This window comes from Eleginops maclovinus, chromosome 5 (genome assembly GCF_036324505.1).
Source record: "Eleginops maclovinus isolate JMC-PN-2008 ecotype Puerto Natales chromosome 5, JC_Emac_rtc_rv5, whole genome shotgun sequence".
NCBI classification, from domain to species: Eukaryota; Metazoa; Chordata; class Actinopteri; order Perciformes; family Eleginopidae; genus Eleginops; species Eleginops maclovinus.
Window position 1 is genome coordinate 23,252,034 of NC_086353.1, and position 17,620 is coordinate 23,269,653.

Below are 17,620 nucleotides of genomic sequence, written 5' to 3' on the forward strand. Positions count from 1 at the left end.
GATTCTTCAAACGTTGAAGCTGAGATCTATTATACTTGATGGCTGATTAGACATTATGCCAACGAAAGATGGAGATGGGATTTATTACTTTTATATTCATGTGTTTAAATATCTTATTCCTCAGTACCAAAGAACTACATAGTTACTTTAAACACATCGTTGTGATACTCAGTTACAACAGTTGACATTTTCCTTTGTTACTTTCGTTATTGTGAATCATCCCCCTTGAGCACTAAATGTAGACTAATCTGCAGCTGAAAATAGTTCCCAACAAATGCATAATTCACTGTAGTTTGAGTATATTTTGCTGAAAACTAAAGGGTGAGTGGGGATGCCGTAAGTTAGAAATGTATTTCGGTACATACTAATGGATTGTTGGTTGAGATGTTACATGACATATGTTTGCGATATGAAAAACAAATAACGTTGCCAGCCCTAACCTTGATATTTTAATAAGGGGTGCCAAAACTAAAAAAATACCTCACCTTCCGCAGTTGTACATTTTGGTTACAATGCACTCCAGCTTTTTTCTAGAAGGTAAGAGGTCTTCCTTGTCAGCCAAAGGAGTGTTTTCACAACCCTTAAGTACCAAGGTTATTGATTTTTACCTGCTTATTACTGCTTTATAAAGAATTTGTAATATAAATGGTTAATACAATCTTACATTTTTTGCAATGTGGTGTCTTGAAAACATCAAAAATAACAGTTGCATAAAGAAAGTAGTTTGAGGTAGCGGCATGTGTAGCAAAACACACACACACACACACGCACACACACACACACACACACACACACACACACACACACACACACACACACACACACACACACACACACACACACACACACTCACTCACACACAGAACCCGTGCTGTGAGTATGCAGGTGTTTGTAAGCACCGCGACACAAGCTGTGCAGTGCCTCTCAGCAGCTGATGAAACACAGCCACCCTCCACGTTTTAGACTCAGTGATGAACTCCTCATAATCGGATAAGCTAGCTTCCCTTATCTAAACATCTACAAGTGTTACTGACTAAACTAATGCCACCTTATAGCCTGAGAAAAAACACCCGGGCTCAAGTGGCCATTGTGTCCATTTACAGGCCATTTAAAATAATCGCAGTTAATACACATTGGGTGCAAAGGACTTTTTTAGAGAGCATGCCTGGGAGGAAAGCAGATACTCTCTTAATCCAGCTGCCACAGAAGCATCATTAATTCCCTTAATGAACCTGTAACCTAAGGAAAGTTAACCTGTGAACTTATCGTCCTGAACACACATTTTGCGGTGAATCACATAAAACAGGCTTATCTCTCAATCGTAAGGAACTGGCAGTCGAGCGGCTTTGTTTTCCGGGGGGATATGAGCGTAGTGCGGTCACGGCCATTAGTGAAGGCATTAGCAGTGTGCTGCAGCCAGGCCTCTTCCTGCCACGCAGGGTTACGGTGTCACGCCTTGAGCTCTGATTGAGTTACAGTCCGGAGAGAGAAGGTCACGGTGCCTCCCCAACACGGCTGCCACTCAGATTTGCTCGGACTCCAGAGGTACAAACACTCTCATATGTGGAAATTACACACACACCTTACAATTCCTCAAGGAAACCTGAGGTCATTTTAAACTGCTGTGTTTATAAGTTGTTTGTTTGGGGGTGTTTTACAATTGTGCCATGTAAGATCGGAGTGGAGTTGGAGTATTTCAGATTATCACACCTCAGTACATTTTGGATTCAGACTATAAGAGTCAATAGCTTCAAATAACTACCAACTATCTACTACTGACTTCTTTTTAAAGTAGCTTCAATGTATAACCCGATGTACGGTCCTGTATACTTTTTTGATCAGAATGTTAAAGATTTCAAGTGAAACTCTTAAGTGTGAAAAGGACATTTTGAATCAAAATACTCTCCATTTGTAGAATGTAACGTAGCTCCGTTAAGATTGTAGCTAGCTCCTTTTGATGGAAAGCAGCTGTAAATTAGCTGGGATTCACAAAGATGTAAATGAATTCAAAGAACCTAACAGTGAGGAGCTATATGACAATTTCGACACAAACGTATCAAATTCAAATGAACGTTTCTGTAATAACTAGTTTCAGTTTCCACTTTCAGATCATGTTAGGCCGCAATGACAAGCAAACAAAAGGGGAAGATGTAATTCAAAGTTTGACAGTTTTGCCAGTGCTCATAAAGACACGTTATTACTGAGTCGCCCCAAAAAATGCCCTATTGGAGCGAAAGTCCATATGCGATTGAATCCTTTTTCGGAGGAATAAAGCCATCTTTTTATGTTAGCTGAAAGGACCTTTTATTTACCTGTCTTTCTCTAACTTCAGTTTAAATGGAGGAATATGTTTACAATGCATACAAATTATAGTATGATTGTACTTCGGGGCAAATGGCTTCCGAAGCAACAAATCGCTGCCAATATGGCTGCAAAGCCTCTATGTGCAGTTGCATTTTTAAAAGAAATCCCAAATAAACCCTCCCAGAATCAGGTTGCTTCATTTAAAAGCAGCTTAATTATTTGTTTGTACGATTTCACGCGTTAGCGAATAGCTACAACTTTGTAACCTAACAAATAAGATAATTCAGGCTATTAACTGAAGTGACCACAAAGTGAGCAGTTGTGTTAAACATCTTCAAATATTGAGTTCCCAAGCTTTAATAATGTGAATTTTCCTGTTCTTCCCATCCTGCTCAATTTGAGTAAAGGCAGCGTACAGCTTCAGTTTCAGGCAAGCACTTTTAGCTGTCGGCACACAAAGTTAGCTAACGCTGATTATCAGAGCTAACATGTGTAGCTAGACAAACACACTTAATGAAACCATATGGGGAGGGGCAGAGAAGAAGTGAGTAATGCTGTTGTAGAGGTTTGAGAAGCCACTGTGAACATTTTGTTATTTCTTTTAACCGTGAAATCAGGTCCTTAAGCCAGACTCTATGGAGCCACCTTTTTATCCTAAGACAGCTAATGTTGGATGCCAATGATTAAGTATTAAGTAATCACTTAAATAATAGACTGAAGCTAATTTCTTGTGTAGCTGATTCTATAATTAGACAACATTTGCATTTTAAAGGATGATAATGCTCCAGCTTAGCTATGTTAGAACTGTTACTGATGTCTATAGGGAGCAAAGGTGGAAGAAGTGTGACAAAATTGGTTCTTTTTTACCCGAATGCCCCCCATGTTTCCATTATTTTTCACCATGATCTGAGAGCATCATATGAATAATTTTCCCAATGATTGTATTGTGTGAGGACTTAAAAGTTCAAGAAAAGCCATCAGCAAACCACATCTCATTCCGCAGTCAAACAAACATCTGCTTATATTCACACAGGAAGGAACTTGCTTATTCTCACACTGGTGTAGCTGTACCTGCGCATGCTCACACACACACACACACACACACACACACACACACACACACACACACACACACACACACACACACACACACACACACACACACACACACACACACACACACACACACACACACACACAATCAGATGATTGAGTTCTCTCCCTTTAATAAACCACTGATTCAGCATAAATATAACCATTGATTGGTGACTTAATTCCCAATTCAAATTATCATCCTGGGTCCCTATCCAAGGTTGACATGAGCCTTGAGCTTTGGTGGGGCTAAATTATACTCTGCTTCCTGCTAACCACCCCCATTCTCTCTCTCTCTTGCTCTTGCTCTCACTCACACACATACACACACAGTCTCCCAGTTCCCCCATCTTTCTCCCCTGTATACCTCTCTCTCAGTGCAGCCCAGGTGCTGATACAAGCAGAAATCCTCCACGCCCCATCGCTCCCAGAACGCATACGCACTTACAGACACACACAAACACACATACAAAGTAAGCACACACAAACACACTTGCACACACACCCACACCTCCGTTCAATACACCTCTTCAGAAAAGCCGAGGGGAGGCAGCATTCGTCTCCTCTCTATTTGCTGTGTTAGCATGGACACAATATGAAACACAGGCACACTGTAGTTTTTTTTGTCCAGTGTGTGTGTGTGTGTGTGTGTGTGTGTGTGTGTGTGTGTGTGTGTGTGTGTGTGTGTCTGTGTGTGTGTGTGTGTGTGTGTGTGTGTCTGTGTGTGTGTGTGTGTGTGTGTGGTGGAAGGAAGAAAATAAGAGATTATCACTGTGATGCATTGGCGGTTGTAGTCTTAAGTCACCCAAGGTTGTGGCCCTTGCTTCCCAATGAGGATGTAGTGGCCAATAACGGTGCTTTGTCAGTCTGAAGACAGAGAGAGTTGAAGGAGACAGAAGGGAAGAGACAAGTCGAGGAAGAGTGAAAAGTAGTAAACAAGAGAAAGGAGGGCGAAAGAGGAAGAGGAGGAGTGGATGGAGTCTGCTATTGTCTCTGCTTCATCAATATCCTCTTATATAAATGTCAGCTGTACCATTTCCCTCATCACTGTTTCACCACCCCACTGGCTTTATCCTCTGGTACAAGGGGAGGGACATCACTCTCTCTCATCTCTCTTTATCGTTTTTCTCTCTCCCCACTCCCTCAATCGCTTCACTCTTTTCTCCCCTTTTTTCTCCCCTCTTTTCTCTCCGCCTTGTTCCTTTCCCCTCTCTCCATGCGCCTTCTCTCTTTATCATTCTTTTTCCCTCCCTCCCTCCCTTCTCTTTGCCTCTCATGGCGATGCGTCACTAGCCTGCCCCCATGAAACAAGTCAATTTTCTGCCAGCTCGGCGGATGAATAAATCTCCCTGGCTCTGCTCAGAGCGATGGGGATATTTATCTAAGTGGAGTGTGTCCTCCTCGGCTCAACGCCACCGACTTCTCTTCTAAGAAACCCCCCCACCACCCACCTTTTTATATGTTTTTTTACAGGAGGAGAAGGAGATGGAGAAAGCAAAAGGAGGGATGTGAGAGGTAAATGAAAACACAAGGGTAAGAGTTGATGAGAGGACAGAAACAAAGAGATCACAGCAAGGTGGAGAGAATTCGGAGGTGAAAAATATGAAAAAGGTTGATGGCGGGGGGAAGCAATAAAGGAGCTGCCTCGAACAAAGCCTATAAAGCAGCAGCGTGGAGGAGAAGTGAGGCAGGGGCATTAGTCGAGCCTGCTCGAGTTTAAACGGCAGGAACAGGCACAGATCTGGATGAATGGCAGCCCTCTTCCTTCAGGCCACACTCATCTGTTGGGGGGGAGAGAGAGAGGAGCAGCTCATTGAGTTCGCCTGTGAAAAATACTGCACGGTGAGATGAAGAAGAGGACACAAAAAACGTATAAGAGACAGGATTCATAATCATGATTGATGGATGAGGATGTGCTTTTCCCTCCATTATGATATACAGTGTGTCAGGCAGCAGCAGTAGAAGCCAGACGCTGTGTTGCACTGATTAGCAGGATTATCAGCACGAGGTGAATTCGTCTGGGCTCGACGCGTACCTCTTACATTTTTAATGCGACGTTGTATTTCGCCAGTGTAACAAGTCTGAAGATTTAAAAAGCTCTGGGCAGCAGCGGGGGTGTTTGCAGGAAGGAGGAGGAGGGGGGTCATGCTTGCTACTTGCCACAGCATTAAAGCAAAGTAAATAGCTGTTGTGTCTCATTACCATTCATTTTAAAGGGGCACTGTTAGTATAATGAATGCCCGTGCTATCTTCTCCGGGCCCTCCTCCTCCTTCAATATTAAGAAGAGTAATACTATCTTTCACGCTAGATAAAGTGCAAGCAAATATTTCTTTTGCAATTAAAATGGTCATTTTTGCTTATGGACAACGGGCATCGTATAACACTAAGGTTTGGACTTAATTACCCACAATAACAGTGTGATATATTGGGTTTGTGGTTGTTTTGCTGGGAGAGCATGATACAAAACAAGACGCTTTTAATAAACTCATAAAGACAAGCCCGGGCCCTGTGGAGCATATGATGTGAGTGTGTGTGGGAGTGTGCAGTCTTTAATTTTTTTTTTACACACAAAGACAAGCACCTGCATGTAGGAACACACACACTGAAAGTCACCAAAAGTGATTTCTGACAGTGAAACAAGCTCTCAGTTCTGCATATCCACGTGTCGTTTTTTATATTTTATTGTAACCTTAAACAAACCACTTTGAATTCTTGTGTAACCAACCAACACGGACATGTTTTCAATTAGATCAAGGTCAAAGGTTGAGGACCTGCTTCAGCCTTCTTGCCCCTAGGTTTTCTGTTGTTTATGTGCTTACCGTTGATTATTACCATCAACACGTTTATGGAGGATGCCATCAAACCTTTTTTAAATTGGTTGTAAAATTTGTGCTGATTCTGTTGAATTTGTTGATGGATAATGCAGAATTAAGCTGTCATTTCAAAAATCAGATATTTGTTTTATTTCAAATGACAAATAATATAAGTATACTTCCCTTGAATTATTTGCAGGGCCACACTCATACAAAAATTAAACTTTGTATTTTATCGACAGATAACACGTAACTGTATTAGGTGAGTTAAAGGCAAAAACATTAAGTTAAAATAAAAAAATAATTGGTTGAAGTTTATACTGCTGGCATAATACATTTAATTAAAGTCAATGTTACATCTTTTCAGTGCAGATCCACCCAAATTAAAACAAGAGCACACATATTTTCTGGGTAATCTCAATAGGCAGGGTTTATTTGGGATCATTCTGAGGAATTATTATACGATTAACACAATGTATGTGCTTAAAGCATTGAAAGGTGACATTTTTAGCAGCAATTTGTCATTACAGAAACAATTCATGAACCTCAATTTCTTCTGAACTCCAAAGAATGAATCTCTATAAACGCTGCTCAGTGTAAAGGAGACATTGTTTATGTATTGTTAATGCAATTTTTCCATTCTTTGATCATCACAATTAAGCTCCATTCAACTCCAATTTTTAAATGAGGGCATAACATGTTTTTTCATAGATGTTCTCTGGACCGAAATAACCTGCAGGGCTAGATAGGGCCTCGGACAGTCCTTTGTGCCTGTAGCCATCAGGCTGCACAATCAGGGGCTGGCCCTATAACCCGTTAACAGTAACCAGTATAAATAAAACCTGCACTGTTTGTGCAAGACTTTAACCTGCACTCACACCTGCAATACATTTAACAATCCAAATATGTATATATGTTCATTCAGATGATCAACGTTTTACCGGGGTATCTTGTTTCAAAAGTTACTATATCATTATATTTGTATTTATTTTGTTACCTTGTGTGAATCTGTACTGTCCTGTTTTTCACTCTGACACTGCTGCTGCTTTAAACTCCTGAATTTCCCCATGATGATAAATAAAGTCACATCTTATCTTATCGTTGATGCCACTACAGCTTTAAGTAAAAATAGGGATATCACAGTAGAATAGACGATAACCGCGTTTCTTTAAAAAAAAAAAAAAAATCAATATCATATTATTTAAACATTTGCTAACATTTTGTCAATGATCCAACTTCTATCAAGTATTTTCAGGGTTTTTTTTCTGTTCTCGACCCATGTCCCACACTCATAATTAATGAACCCCCCCAAAAAATCATTATTTTAAAACGTATTCTATAGATATTGTGAAAGTAGCATAATGGTGAATTCCTTCGGCAAATATAACAGTGTAGTAAATATTCTGATGGGGTGACAGCCCTAAGTGAGAAAATATGTGTTTTGTAATTTGGTTAATTTTTTCCCATTAAAGTGAAATTAAGTGCTTTACTACTCGGGCAGAAGCAGCTGCACATATGTTTGAAACATGTTTAAGAAGGCTCTATATGTTGCCACTTGTGATATTTATGCCGTCACAGCATTAGCATGATGAATGCAGACACTTTTCATTAGAGACAAATGAAAGCTATTCTGACAAAATTACGGCAAAAACAATAACGGCGCTGTGTGAGCCACGCCATGATTGATAATACTTCAGGGGGGGGATTCAATGGTGTTGGGCTTAACCAGGCTTTCCCTGAGGGGTTTTCCCTTGGCATTAGTCAGACAAATCCCTTTGTCAACCTCTCCCCTCGCCATTTTTATTCATAAGCATTTGGCCCTAAGAAAGACATCAAACCAAGAATACAACGAGAGGTCAACATCGTCTTTGCGCAATGTTAACCTCTGCATTGATGAAGCTAATTCACATTTCCTCAGTCCAGCCTACGGGGGTTCAGGAGAGGAGGGGGTTCAGGAGCAGAGGGACGCAGGAGCACTGTGTGTGTGTGTGTGTGTGTGTGTGTGTGTGTGTGTGTGTGTGTGTTTAAATGCATATGTGTGTGTGTGAGTGCCTCCCTGTGTGTCAGCAGCAACTTTGTGGTGAGTCTTCCTCTTGACCCGGGCCCCTCCACATGGGGTTTGTATTGATAGCGGTTGCTGAAAGGAGGGGAAAGTGAATGTTGTCCGAGCTCATTGGAATGACAATGGGGGCATATGGTTGTGTGTGTGTTGGGGTATGGTCATGGCAGCCACCATATTCCTCTATGCAGGGTTGCCAGGTGCTTCATGAACAGACCCACTGAGAGTGGACAAATCATACACAAACGCAACAGCCTGGCTCGTGGCTCTTCTGCCCACCAGGGGGTTTTCTGCAGCTCTTTGCTGCTTTCTCCTCCCTGGGATCAGAAATCATACAGCAAACCATAACAACACAAAAATAAAAACACTTCAGATGACTGTCAAGCAGGGAGACTATTCATTATCTGTTTATCCTCCTAATCAGAGACTCCTAGTTAAAAAAAAAAATCCCCCACAGAGAACAAGAGAATAAAGATAACCTGATGTAGTAGGATCCCCTCCCACACAAAGCCACTTCTTCTGTCATGAATAGTCAGCTCCACCCTAATGACTATTCAATACAGTCTGCAGGCTGCAGATGAACGGCCAATCCACAGCAGCATCTGCTGCAGGCCTAACTCGCCAGACGCCAGCCTTGTAAGAGGGCCATTGCAGGCTAATTGAAAGACAGAGGCCATCTCTCAAAGACAATGTTTGTGTGTGTGTGTGTGTGTGTGTGTGTGTGTGTGTGTGTGTGTGTGTGTGTGTGTGTGTGTGTGTGTGTGTGTGTGTGTGTGTGTGTGTGTGTGTGTGTGTGTGTGTGTGTGTGTGTGTGTGTTGGGAGGGGAGATCTGACAGAGAGAAGAAGGGGAAAAAAAGAGAGGAAAATAATTGACAAAGGATGGAGAGAGTGAAGAAGAGGGAGCGAGGAGGAGAAAGGGAGACATTCCTCTCCTCACAGAGAGAACAGCTGACCTGTCAGCGTTTGTTCCCATGCGGCCATATTGGAAAAACCCCTATGGGCATTCAATGAACACAACCCAATGCCACTTCATGTAATTAGTGTGGCCTGGTGGTCTTATCTTATCTTAAGTACATGTTTGAATTAAATAAGCTGGGATTTGATTTTTTTTAAAAGGAGTTGATCATCCAAAATGATTGTAGCTTAAACTCAAAAGATATCACAGGTTTGGAATTATTGATTTAATTGCAGCCTTAAATAAACAGTAAATAATAAGAACTAAAATCCAGTCTGATCTATAATTATACGTACGAGTAATCAACAGAATTGCAGATGGTGTTTACACTTCTGAAAGTGACGACTGATCTTGTGTTTTTCACCTGGAGGTCTCTTTATCGTCGTTGCATCAGAAAACAAAAAAACATCCCTCACAAACGAAAAAACTAAAGGATTGTCATCATAATTCTCCCCAGTTGTCCTCTGGCAGTTTTTATTACCAAAGGCGGTGAATATTTTTTTTCCCACCCTGACCATCCCAAATAGCACAATCCTTCAGCATCACTGCTTACTGTGTTTAATGGGGAAGAGTAGATGAGAAAGGAAGAACATTCAAATGAAGCATTATCTGATGACATTCATAGTGCAGGGGAGGGATTCATCAGAAGAAGCAAGGGGGGAAACTGAGAGCATGTGGAGGTGGCTCCTGAGCAGATTGCGAATGGGTCAGTACAAAAAGCGAGGTGAAACATGTTTAGGGAGATGGGTTTAATGGTCATGCACCGACCAGTAACCGATGGTCACATATGTGCCGTTTTGCTTTCTGTAAATTAGAAAATGCTTATGTTCAGGCTGCTCCGACAACAAGTGTACAGGCCCCAAACCACACCAGTATGATGGGGTGTGTGCAGACAGTCTGTTACTGGCAGGCAGGAGAGTGAGAGCGGAACAACTGCTCCACCAGGTAAGACCCAGGAAACTGATCTCCATCAGCGGTATCGTCATCATAAGGAGAGAAAACATGTTTGCACTCTCTTAAACATTGGTGTCAAACTATTTATTGAGTGAGTGGTTCTTTATAGCGTCCATTGCAGTGAGTATTATATTTTGTATTACTTCAGTCAGAGACCCATGAAAAGGGTCCTTTAAGCAGAGGAACTGCATTATACACTCCCCATGGGGTAACTCCTTGTATTTCATGGGAGACTCTGCACATGTTTCTGCTGTTGCTGCATGGGGATAATGTCATGACTTGTTAATTTATTGACTGTTTTGTTCGACTCAATTTTTATGTTTCTTTGTATTTATTTTGTGTTGGAAGCATTCAACTTTATGAAAGACAACTCATATTTTAAAGTTTGATTTAAGAGTGGAGAAGTTCTTTTATTTTTAAAGGGTTAGTTCATAAAAAAGTGATATATATTTTTCAAATTGCAGAAAAAGTCATTAAGTCATTTTGTCATTAAGTGTCATTTTGAGGCACTTATCACTGTGTTTTATTTATTTCTGCTTTATACCCATTCTGCTGTATTTGCAGATTGAAAATTGTGTTCACGAAATATGAGTGTATTATTAATGCTGACTATACTTTAAATATTGTTGGTACACTTTTATAGTTCTGTAATTTTGAACGATTTTGATTTTTTGTAGCATTTTTATACATTGTGGTACACGTTTAACACCTAAAGAATTTTCCAGATTTCCAGTTGTTTTTATCGTTTAATATTGACTTTCAAGTTACTCAATACAATTGAAGTAAAATACTTTTATTTGGAAGCTCAACATTTTGAAATTACTTTTAATTTCTTTATGGGAAATTGCTCCAGACAAATATGAAGTTGGATTTGGAGTATTGAAAACAGTTAATTTTCGTTAAAAGTCAATTTAAAAAGTAATGTTTTGCCTTGGTTAAAGTGGACTAAGAAGTGTAAAAAACTCAGAGGACAATTGCTAAAATGTTATAAAACAGGTGTCTCAATGGCATCACTAAACATAAAGGAAGCTAACATTGGTGACCGTAAGTGAGCATAGATGATGTATAAGCAGAACCCCTCATTGGATGAAATTGAGGATGGGTGAGTTTACAATAGAGTGTTTCCGTCCATCTGTGTTAATGAACACTTTCAATTTCCTTAAAAAACCAACCTGAAAACGTTGAAAATTAGAAGAAAAATTACTATGATAAAGTAACCTTCCACAAATTCAAACATAAAATTGTATTTGTTTCTTTTCAACGTGAGAGCACTGGAGTATACCTGCCTACTGCTTATCTTGACAAACCACTAAAAACTATCGCAAAACCGTAATGGATAGCGATGGGCTTTCTCTTTTGCAGATTTTTCTCGAAATGTGGTAAAAATATGCAACATTAAGATGCCAACCTAACTATTGTCTTTTCTAAACCATCATTGTTGCACTTCCTACTGGGTGCCATTATTTTCTCATTATTGTATTGTTTTTATATTCAATGTAATTATGGACTTGAGTCCGTACAAATCTGGATGTGAATCCTCAAAGGTGAATTTTCCTTCATAAAACCCATGATTGCATAGCTAGCAGAGGTATATGAGAGAATTCATGATGATTTGGTTGAACTAACCCTTTAACAAGACCCTTGTGAGCAGCATAGCAAAGAGCCCCCAACCCTGGAGAAAACAGATATCTGAGCGGCGGTCCACATGCATTGCGGTGATAATGGTGCTGCTTACGATTCCAGCCGCACTGGCCCCGCACTGCGAGGCAGGAGAAGCTGGGGCCGTCAGGGATTTGTCAGAGGCCTGTTATTACATCTTGTCACATAAAATATGGCTGCCTTTCCAGAGATTCCACCGCCTGATAAATCCACTCTCCCTCCAACCAGACGGGCCCTGGCGATGAAACCATCCAATGGCGTGCCTCAGCCAGTGACCTCTGGTAATGACGTGTGATTTATACAGTACATGTTTAAAACCAAGAGACACATCTCTCCCTCTCAGTATATATATCTGGTGTCATTTGAGATAACTGGCAGGCCTTTGGGAGAGGGGAGACATGACACCCCATCTTTGGGGTCTCACAAAATGGCTACAATGTAGTTTCCCCTGCAGCTGTCTAATCGCAGGCTAAGCCTTGCAGTGAATGCTGTGTCTCTTCCTGCACCAGGTCAACAACACATTGCAGGGTGGCACTTTAAGCTAACTGACCGCAGTGTGGAAGGCCTAAATCAACACCTGGTTGGGAAGAATAAGAGGGCTTGGGTTCTTGGAAATGTGGGGCACTGAAAAAACTGAAACGTTGACTTTAATTAAATGCATTATGTCAACAGATTTCACATCACTGTGGTAGGTTATTTGAAAGCAATAATATCAAGATTAAATAAAAGCGTAATATTATGCTTTCAAGTAACCTAATATGTGACATTTGTTGACATAATTAATATTAATAATTGACATAAACGGCAATCTTTCAGTTTTTGTGTAGAGAAATACTTTACTCTCGCACTGGATTATGATCAACTAGAGGGGGTTATTCCGAATCCATAAAAAAAAAGGTCAAAAAGAAAAGCAAGAAATTAAGCAGTCTATGGGTCATTTTCCAGACAGTCGGTGCCCCCGCCAGTAGACGTCCCTTGCACAGTCTAGTAGCTTATGAGATTAAGTTGTGTGGCTAAAGGAGAGCTGAGAGGCAGGCCGTGTCGTTGACCTTGGCAAGCCAGACCCAGAGATGAGGACACACCACTACAAATATCTGTCTTTAATAAACAGGCGCCAAACACAGCTCAGCGGGCTGGAAACACACACATTTCATCAAAATTAAATGGTTACATTTTATAATTTGTGTTCACACATTAGATCACCTTGTGTGCCATTTAATTCTTGTATTAATTTTGGTTATTTGCCAAAAAATAGCATATTATAATGCTCTTTTCTAATTTTGTTGTAATGTTTTATATGTGTGTGAGATGAAAATTGTTGCCTGTTTGGTAGGGCTTTAATACTTTTACTTTTACTATACTTTTTATCATTTGATTTTTTATTAATGTAGCCTAGCTTAAATAATTTATAAATGCTTCTGTGTGCTTAATAAATGTCTATTTTAAAAGCACGTGAGTGAATCAAAATGGCTTATTATATATTTTCATTTGTGTTTTATGATACTTTTATATTTAAACCCTTTTCAATCTCTTTTTTAAATGTTTTTTGTGTGATAATAATTAGAAAGCTATAAAAACAACTCTTGACAAATGTTTGAAATAATATTATATTAGTTATATTTCGCAACATCCAGAAAACAGTTACCACTGAAATCAGATCTCCACCCCCCCACCAGCAGCAGCTATAAACTGCCTGGCTGCCATTTCTTTTTTTCCACTTCATAACCTTATAGTTCAAGTGGACACATAAACTACAGAAAACCATTTGCAAACTGACAGCCAAAGACATTTTTTTTTCATATTGCAAAAACGAACGAATATTATTATTATTACTTATTTTTGTATTAAAGGTGTCATTGTATGTTGTTTTAACAAAAAGGTGAACGTTGATAATAGATCAAAATGAAATGTCTCTAACTCTTTTATGTTGTGTCAGTCCTGTTTTATTTCATGGACAGTACTTGGCTGTTTAAATGGACTCGTTTAATGTTTCAAACCAATAACATAGAAAAAGAATATAGGAAACTATTTTAAAAAAGGCTGAATAGAAGTATAAAATACGACCACGTTTTTAAAATTTCATTATCCACTCTCATCATCATCTTCATCTTCATTATGTTGATGTTTTATTTTTTACACATCGATGACGTAAAAATAATCATCACAATATTTAGCCTCAAAACAACCTGATCACATTCATTAAAAATGTATATATAAAATATTCAAAAAATAACCGCGTTATGATATCAGCATCGATGAAACAAAAATATCTTAAAACAATAATAATAATAATATAATAATAATAATAATAATAAATTGCTAGACTTGTTTTAAAAATGTCCCTCTCCCGCAGTAAAAATTACAGGCAACTTGAACAATATGTAGATTAAATTAATAAATAAAAAAACACTTATTTCTTCCGTTGGATAAGCATTTTTATAGGAAAAAAACATCATATATTTTGTCCAGCTGCGTAAATTCGTTTTCCTATGCAAATAGCCTGTCGCCAATCTTTCAGCCCGGCACGAAAAATAAACTCATCATGTCAAACCTGAAGGAAGCAGGGAAATTTGAGAGCAGATGAATTATTTCTCGGATGATATAAAAAGGAGCCCTTTTGCCTGAGTTATGGCCCGGATTTTGGCGTTGCTGTGAGGGATGCGTGCTGCTCCTTCCCTCCCGCCCCGGAGGAGGTATCATCAGAGCTGATATATGGCCCAGCTCTACATTACCTTTACAAAACAAAGGATCATCCACGCTTTGGGTCGAGTGAAAAAAATCCTTCTGACTATATCTGCTACAACTACACCTGAGTCGACTTTATGGCAACATCCGGATAATCCAAATACTGTCTGACTCAAAGCCTAGAAACTCCTGAACTAAAACCTAACTTTTAAGCATAAAATAGGATCGCAATCTCTCCCTCAATCTTTCTCTCTCCCTCCCTCTCTCTCTCTCTCTCCCTCTCTGCATCCCCTCATTTACCCCACATACCTATTCTGGTGTCTCACCACACGACTAAATTAGACCAAAGATGATAAGAGCACAAAGCATTATAATAATTCCGCCGGGCTCCTCCTCCTTCCAGCCATGCGTCCTAATTAATGGGACACCCCCAGTCGCAAAAAGCCCCGCACTGGACTGCAACATAGTCAAAGAGTGAGAGGGAAGAGGGCGAAAGTGCCACTGGAGATAATTGATTACCTACCAATCAATGATAACTTGTTAGTAATCGTCAACTCTTTGGACCTCGCCATTTTCAGGGAGGCATCTCACTCCTGCGGACTTGCTGCTCCCGAGGATCGACACTGAAGACATCCCATTCTGGAATAAGATTTTTTTTTCTTCTTTTTCCTCCTTGTCTTTTGTTTTTTCCCCCACCTCCCAACTGTTATGTGACTTTTCCCCCTTCGATAGTCTCGCTCGTTTTTAAACCCGCTTGATTATTTCTTTTTCAACGAAGTCCTTTTTACAACCAATGATGACATCCAAAGAAGTGGCCAAATGTGATGCAGTGGAGAACAGGAGGCGAAGTCCGCTGGACCACTTGCCGCCTCCTGCCAACTCCAACAAGCCGCTGACCCCCTTCAGCATCGAGGACATCCTGAACAAGCCGTCTGTGAAACGAAGTTACACGATTTGCGGCACAGCTCATCTCATATCGTCCTCTGAGAAGCACCGTCCGTCCAGCATCCCTCTGTCAAGCCGGGCTCTGCTCAACCAGACCTCCCCGCTCTGCGCGCTGGAGGAGCTGGCCAGCAAGACCTTCAAAGGGCTGGAAGTCAGCGTCTTACAGGCTGCGGAAGGTAAATGTCGATCCCTAAAAAATACTGTCGAAAAACACCTTTTTAAAAATGTAATAATGGGCGTTTCTCTGTACTTGTATGTCTTATTGTATGGCCTGCACAAGATGGAAAATCACCATTTAAATACACCTGTTTTTACAGCATTGTGTTAGAAATGGCTTGTTTAATAGCCAGAAAGATAATTTGTTTCCTTAAAAAATATATAATCGAAAAAGGCGTGTTCATATTCTGGGCTGAACAGAATAAATCGACACTGCTTTTCTTTAATATTAAAGTCTCGTGTGTCTGGTGCACACTATTTCCCAGTGGGGTCTGTGTAATAACCTCATAATCACCCCTTCCCACAAGAGACAAGGGCTTTAGCCTACTGTTACACGTAGGATCACTTTCGTTGTTATTTTTGCGTTAGGTTCACTTTTACGCGCACGCTGCTGCAGCAGTGCAGAGGAAGCTCTGTGGGCTGCACCTGCAGGATACACATTCTCACACGGCCTCTGTCCCTCTCTCTCACAGGTCGGGACGGGATGACTCTGTTCGGCACGAGAAGCACCCCGAAGAAGCGTCGGAAGTCTCGGACGGCGTTCACCAATCACCAAATCTACGAGCTGGAGAAGCGCTTCCTGTACCAGAAGTACCTGAGCCCGGCCGACCGGGACCAGATCGCGCAGCAGCTGGGCTTGACGAACGCGCAGGTCATCACTTGGTTTCAGAACCGCAGGGCCAAGCTAAAACGGGACCTGGAGGAGATGAAGGCTGACGTGGAGTCGGCTAAGGCCGTCGGCCAGGTCCCTTTGGAAAAGCTTGCCAAGCTGGCGGACCTGGAGAAATGCGCCAACGGCACGCTGGGCCACCCGCGACCAGATTCCCCTGCGCGGGTCGGCCAGCAGGAGCTCGAGCTCGCCCAGAAACTGCGGAACTCGCCGCTGTCTCCGTTCTCAGACCACACAACTAGTAAAGAGTGCTCAGAGGACGAGGACGTGGAGATTGATGTGGATGACTGATGGCGCAGCGTGGGGCTGGAAGGTCGAGAAACACAAAAAGACGATGAAAAAAATCCTCCCGAGGACTTGTAACTTACTGCTTATATTGTATACCATATCTCAGAACATGTACCAAAATGTAATGACTTTTATATCGGCACAGATAGACCTATTCATAGTGAAGCATGAACACACACCAAGAAATATGCAGTGGTATTTTACTATGTATTCATTAGCAAACTCTTTCTTCTTGCAATCAAAGCAATATGGTCTAAAAGTAACTTATTATTTTTTTACACTATAGGCCAACACACACACACACACACACACACACACACACACACACACACACACACACACACACACACACACACACACACACACACACACACACACACACACACCTGTTTCCATCGCTTTTCCTATATGGCCTATACCCTCACACACCACAATGAAAGTGCTCCAGTTTTTCATATGTTTTGCATGTAAATGCATGATTTGCTTTGTGATCATTATCTATTTATTTTTACTTTGTAATTTTTTTTTTTATTTAATTGTTTTTGCGGTTTTTCTGTGAGCCAAATCGCCAATGTGTCACTTTGTCACTGCCGGCTCCTCCTCATCATCTGACCGGACCCCCACCCTCTCACCCTCTTTGACTTCAGCTCATGTTTGGCGTCCCGATGCTGCTGTGCATGATGATAAAGATGATGAAGATGATGATGATGATCGGAAATCCTGGACATTTATGCGAGTTATGCGAACGCTCACGCTACGGCGAGGAAGAACAATGCATATTGCGGTGATTTTGAAAAGCTATAGGCTACTTTTTAGATTTATTGTTTGGATACAATAGATTTACAGTTATAAGAATTTGTTATGTTTTGTACACCTGTAAGTGCCTTTCTAAAATCAGGACATTATTTGAAAAACCAATGCACAGACTGTAATGTATATAGGCTACTATGGGAATAAAATGGCTTTTCTGAATATATC

The 17,620-nt window shown here is 40.7% G+C and overlaps 1 protein-coding gene across 1 annotated transcript; it reads left to right on the forward strand.

Annotated features, from left to right (window-relative positions):
* Positions 1 to 14,979: 14,979 nt before the first annotated feature.
* On the forward strand, positions 14,980 to 17,620 carry lbx1b (ladybird homeobox 1b). Its single transcript, XM_063884407.1, has 2 exons — positions 14,980 to 15,644; positions 16,158 to 17,620. The coding sequence occupies exons 1-2, from the start codon at positions 15,317 to 15,319 to the stop codon at positions 16,643 to 16,645; spliced, it is 816 nt and encodes a 271-aa protein (XP_063740477.1). The 5' UTR covers positions 14,980 to 15,316; the 3' UTR covers positions 16,646 to 17,620.

Excerpts from the sequence above, each read along its gene's own strand:
- lbx1b (XM_063884407.1), top strand. The coding sequence starts at position 15,317 with ATGATGACATCCAAAGAAGTGGCCAAATGTGATGCAGTGGAGAACAGG. Across the intron at positions 15,645-16,157 it reads CGTCTTACAGGCTGCGGAAG|GTCGGGACGGGATGACTCTG; the intron begins GTAAATGTCGAT and ends TCTCTCTCACAG.